This window comes from Cucurbita maxima, unplaced genomic scaffold (assembly GCF_002738345.1).
Source record: "Cucurbita maxima cultivar Rimu unplaced genomic scaffold, Cmax_1.0 Cma_Scf00026, whole genome shotgun sequence".
Taxonomy (NCBI): Eukaryota; Viridiplantae; Streptophyta; class Magnoliopsida; order Cucurbitales; family Cucurbitaceae; genus Cucurbita; species Cucurbita maxima.
Genome location: NW_019272042.1, coordinates 2,819,313 through 2,825,462, shown reverse-complemented (window position 1 = coordinate 2,825,462; position 6,150 = coordinate 2,819,313). Strand labels below are relative to the sequence as shown.

Here is a 6,150-nt window from a genome sequence, read left to right as displayed (position 1 = left end):
TCAAAATATTCCTTCACCAGGTTCTCTCCCCTCCCTAATCTTCCTTCTAATATCTACAACTCTTTCAAGAATTCCTTTAATGGCTAAATCAAATGCATCCTCAAAATCCCACGAACTCGATCTGGGTCTGGATAAACTATTCTTGAAATCATTCTTATGACCTCTTCTCTCATGGCGGATTCCCTCTCTTTCGAAATCCCTTTCAAAATCCCATCAATACTCCCTTTTAGACGAACACGGCTCTCATGGCTTTGCTTTGGGCTTCCCCAAAAGGCCTCATACCAATGGAGTTAGTATTCCTTACTTATAAATCCATGATCATTCCCTAAATTAGCCGATGTGGACTTTCATTATCCAACATCTCCCCTCGAACAAAGCACGCCTCCCCTTAATCGAGGTTCGACTCCTTTGGAGTCTTAGTCATTTTTGACTACCTTCGTACCTTCGAGGAGGCTTGACTCTTTTTTTCCTTTTTTGAAGTCCTTTGTTCGACATTCGAAGATTTGCCAATCTATTGGCACCGCTAAGTTTAGGGCATGGCTCTGATACCATGTTAGACGAACACGACTCTCCACAATGGTATGATATTGTCCACTTTGAGCATAAGCTTTCATGGCTTTGCTTTGGGCTTCCCAAAAGGCCTCATACCAATGTAGTTAGTATTCCTCACTTATAAACCCATGATCATTCCCTAAATTAGCCGATGTGGACTTTCATTATCCAACACTCCCACTCCATATCCTCGCATCCCTCACAGGTATATACACAGGATATGCTGTTTGGTTCTCAGGAAAATGCCATAAATATTGGGAATATGCAGTACCTGGATTGAAGAAAACTGGAATGCATCCACCTAAAATCGAATCGAATATTGATCTTCTGGTGTGAATCTCCTGTGGAGGCTGCAAGCAGAAGGTCGAGCTCTGAAATGCTTTCATGGTGGTGATAGGATCATCACAGTTAACACCATTGGAACTGCAATCCATGAATTTACAGAGTGATGAACCTCGACATTGCTTGATTACCATACCTCGAATGGAGTCTATGAGGTCCGGCCGTGGAGCGCCGATGAAGGTGAATAAGTGAAGGCGCCGTTTAGCTCTCACGAGATTCTGCCATTCAACAACTTCGCTCCGTTTGGATGGATGAAAATAAGTCGGATACGGAATCGCAAAATCGTTTTTCCACGAACTCGCTTCAATAGAGAGCATCGTCATATTGTGAGATTCAGGCAAGAATCTGAGTGTACTCCCCCAATCAGAACCTTCATCCGTTTTCCTTCTGAAATCCCAAGAAATTCTTCCAGAAACGAAGAAATGATCCCTCCCAAACATCCTCTTCCACTCAGGTTTTTCAGAAATCAAACCAACAAAATCCCTAGCGGAAGAATCCCTAGCCGAGATATTCGGATTCCATAGGTGACGGCTGATATCGAGGCCAGCGTAAAACGGAACATAAATACCTGACGCCATAGCCGAATCGTTCGTCAAGCATTCGTACTGTTTGATTCTGTTGTGGAAAATGACCTCCAACAGAAACTGATTCGTCTTGAACAAACTATAGTTGAAGAAAACTCCTCGAGAATCTTCGATTTCATGCCCGAGGCCAGAGTTCTGGAAATACGGACACATATCGGACTTATCGGTTCCTCTGGTAAGAGATTGGCAGTTCTAATCAAATCGAGATTAAATCGACTCGGAATGTTGTGGATGAACAAGTAGCGGCCAGAGCAAGGATTCTGGAGGGGTAATTTGTTGGTGGAGAAGACAGAGGAAGCGATGAGGACGCCATTGTCGGAGGAACGGTAAGTGGAGTAATCAAAACAGAGAAAAATCCAGATTAGGGCGAAGGAAGTGAAAATGGCGAAGCAGAGATCGGTGGAGCAAGTGGTTCTGAATAGCTTCTCCTCCATATGGCTATGGCTGTAAGGCAGCGCGCTGAAAAGGGATCTGTGTGGCAGAGGGGTTATTGTAGGAGACGATCTGCATGGTGTACGACGCCATTGATTGGGTGGGAAGGAAAGAAACAGAGGAAATGGAAGTGTGACGGGAAAATGATATTATGAGCGTCTAACTTAGTAGGATTGATATTGTAATTCCAAAATGGAATCTTAGTCTATGCTTATGTAGTCAAAAGTGACTCAAAGAGAATGGAATTCAAACTTCAATCAAGGGTAGGTTGTTCGAGGGCTCCATAAGGCTTAGGGGAGGCTCTATAATGCATTTTGTTTGAGTAGAGGATGGTTGGGAGAGGAGTCTCGTATAGTAAAAAAAACATTTGTGTTTTCTTTTAGGTTAGAGCTAAATTTCTTTGCCATATTTAGAATTTTTGAAGCTTGACTTGATCAGTCTTTTTTTGTGAAAAAATTCAAATCTCAAACAAATATTCTTCCTAAGATATTGAGTAAATAAAATAATCTAAATTTTATTTTCCCTTCAGACGATTTCTTATCAAATGATGTCATCAATAGTGTCAATCAAGCTCGATGGAGTATATGTGAGATGATATTGTACTCGTTTCCATGTGTCGGAGGTTTATGCCTCATATATGGTTGAATTATGACTGCATTGACGAAGTCCGTCAAATTGTCGAAGCCATGTAAATAGCTATCGTGAATTCAAGTGAGCCCATTGTGCAATTGAATAATTAATCACCAAACTCACCATCGTATCGTGAGTTCAAGTGAGTCCAGAAAAACCACACGTAAGACTCCCGATGACTCAAAGAACCCAACCGAGTCTTATACACAGTATTCTTATGTTTAACAACCTATGATTGAAAAATCTAGTTTATCTGCAATTGAAACGATATTTGAATCTGATTTCGTTTCCGAAAATTTATAGTCTAACGCGTTTATACACTTTTATTTACATTTATAGCATAGATTTGGTATTTAGTTTAATTGTTTATGATTATTCAATTCAAGTCAATGAGAGGTCCAACTCAGCCAAGTATTAACCAATCAAAATAATTTACATCAAAATCCACTAATAAAAAAAAAAAGAAAAAGAAAAAAAAAAGGTCCAAAACCACTAATCCCTCATCTTCTTAACCTAGCTTCAAGCCTCCACACATCCTCCTCCTCCTCCGGCGAGCAGCAGCTGCCGGAGCTCCTCCAGTACCGGCAATCCCGGATCCGGGTCAGGATCCGCTCAAACTCCGAATACCCACAAGGAAAAGTAATCCCTTTCTTATGTTCAAACCCATATTCATCCTCTGCCTCTCTCAACAACTCAATGAAAAGCCTATGCTTGAAATACACCACCGGCACCAAAACCCGGCTGAATTCTCCTCCGCTTTCACCGACATAGACCGCCAGCTGTCCTTTCGGCACCGGGTTACACTTCTCCTGGACCGGCTCAGCTCGTCGGAGGAAACTCAGACCGCGCCTCCAGCTGAGAAGCCTTGACGACAACTTCGGCTCGGGCGATGAGTCCTCCTGGCTTAGCCTGTAATATCGAGTCGCCGGTCGGATATTTCGACAGAGCCATCTTGAGAATAGAACGAATCGCTTTCGAAGCTTGAAGCCTCGGAGCTTTCTCATGAGAAAAATGGTGAGAGAGAGAAAGGAGATGAATTGGTGAGGAGCAAGCATAATTGGAGAAGACAATGGAGGCTAAATAAATACATAGTTATTATTATTATTATTATTATTATTATTTTGTATTGTATTGTTCATAGTATAAATATAATTTTATGTAATATTTAATAATTTTCGGAAATGCCGTAGTACTTATTGTATACGGAATCTATTTATTTATTTATTTATTTTGGGTTGGCGATGACGTGGAAAATAATTTTTTATCCATGCCATTCAACTCACATATGAGGATAAGTTAAAAAAAAAATTAGTATTTTACCAAGTGGATGAAGGTTTAGTTAGAATTAGGAAAAGAACGAATTTAAAAATAACTCGAATCGATACTCTTAATTTTTTTAATGATCAAAGAAGACCTATAATTTTAAGTTAAAATATACAATCTCGTTTCACAATGTTCCAAAATTTAAATATCTCGTCGAAACGAGCTACAATGATCAAATTGTCAAATAAAAAAAAGGGACGATAAAGCAATATTATATTCGATCGTTCAAGAACATTATGAACTGACTAGAATAGATTAATTTAAATGGTAAAAAGAATCAACAAAATCATAATTTGTTGAAGATTATTGGGAGTGAGTCCTACATTGGTTAATTTAGTGGAAGATCATTGGTACGAGGATTTTTGGGGAAGTTGAATGTAACAATGAGAAAAAGAAAAAAATGTCCTCATGCTTAACTATGATAGGAACTACCGAAATGTGCACCTTTTTTTGTATAAGTAGCGATATTTTCCATTCTCTTAAACTTTTCTTAGTCATCTTATACTTAAAATTACTCTAGATCTTCGGTTGGCTTGCGTTAACTTAGCCTAGTTGATTCCCTCTTGAGATCAGCTCCTCAGGTTGGTAACTTAGCCTAGGGGGCTCGGTTGAAGCCTTGGGAGCATTTGAGTTGTTTTCCTATAACTCCGACCTAGACCAAACAAGTAAGTGGTTTTACTGATGGCTTAATTGGATGACTTGATTGTTGTATGCACGTATGTTACGACAATTTCATTGCTTTGAACTCATGACAATATCATGCCAGTAGTAACATCTCTATTTAATTAAAAAAAAAATAGAACTGTTACACTTTAATCCTATTTAATCCAAGTAGGTAGGCCAAACTACGTATGTATTAATTTACAAGTCCAACGTGACATTATTATGCTAAAAATATTTCATTAATTGTTGGGAGATAAAAATTAAAAAATAAAATTATATAACTTTATATTGTCAAGTTTAATGATTATGACCCCTAAAAGTGAAGCCTAAATTCTTGAACTAAAAATGTATTTTGTTATTATATTTTTAAAATTGCTTAGATTTTTCTCTTGTTCTATGAGATTTACAAGTTCTATAAACTCGTCTTGAAATGTGGCGAGAAACCATATAGGTGGACGTAGTAGCTAACTGGCACATGGATTCACTCCCTCAGGCTAAGAGTGACTTTATGACCCTATAGAAGGATCTTTCATTTATCCTTCCACAGAAGATGTTCGGACTAATAGATATCATATTAGATGTCATTAAAGTAGCACCTGGATCCAAAACATGGATCATTCACTGTCTAGACAAAGCAAGTTACTTAAGTCAAAGTACAAAAAGGTTAGACAATCTGCACAGACTCCAGAGATAAGAATCAAATGAGAGAACTACTCAAAACTTCAACGTCTCCTAAGATGCTAGATAGCTTTAGAGATTAGGCCCGGACTTCCTAGAGCCCAAACAAAAGTTCCTGATGATCTACTAGGATAAAGATACAATAAAAACTTACAAATAGGTTGCTTACCGAGCATTCTTGTACTCACTCCATTTTTCATTTCTTTTTCAGTTAATTACTATTTTTTAAAATGTAATTAAGCTTTTGATGTCCATCCTTATCTCTTAATCTTGATTTAAGAAAGGGTACCAAATGCAAAATTTCAACATTGCCCACATGTACGTAATCTTGTTTGTCTTTTAGCGCTAGCCGTACAATTTGGCGCAAAGTCCAAGCAAGTTTGTTCACATGCTCTATTTTTCCTTCAAGAGGACAAATTTACATTAATACCATCACACAAATCTCGTTTAGTCATAATGATCGAGTATTATTACACCTCCGACTAGGATGGAATCTCAAAATGGGTTGGAGAACTCGAGCTCGGTGAATTCTTTGTGGGTAATACCCGTCACAATCTCGGATAAGAATTGAAAAAATTGGCGAAGACAGGAATGAAAAAGGCTCTTCCTTTCACGTCTTACCTCATGACATCTCTAGATGTGATTGATAGCAAAATGAACATCGATTTAGAAACTTTAGTGAGCTCGGTTTAGGCAAAAGCTTTCACGTTAGGTTAGATGAATAGTGAGAAGATGAAGAATCCGAATTGCTCATAATTATGATACACATCGTACTTCCATTATTTTCATTTTTTTAACTTTCTTATGTGAAACATGGCAATCATAACATACATGGGCTGACATGCTCGAAATATGTGCGTCATATATCACTCCTATCTTAACAAATAGCTATAAATGTGTCTGTCAAAATATAAGTGTTCATATGACCCAATGATTTGAACAATTT

General features: G+C 38.2%; 1 protein-coding gene and 1 pseudogene across 1 annotated transcript; both read right to left on the bottom strand.

Moving 5' to 3' along the window:
• On the bottom strand, positions 1–1,998 carry LOC111498895 (annotated as a pseudogene).
• Positions 1,999–2,932: 934 nt separating this feature from the next.
• LOC111499325 (auxin-responsive protein SAUR36-like) lies at positions 2,933–3,614 on the bottom strand. The gene has a single exon (XM_023150901.1). It carries the CDS (start codon positions 3,593–3,595, stop codon positions 3,041–3,043), a length of 555 nt encoding a protein of 184 aa, XP_023006669.1. The 5' UTR covers positions 3,596–3,614; the 3' UTR covers positions 2,933–3,040.
• Between the last annotated feature and the right edge of the window lie 2,536 nt (positions 3,615–6,150).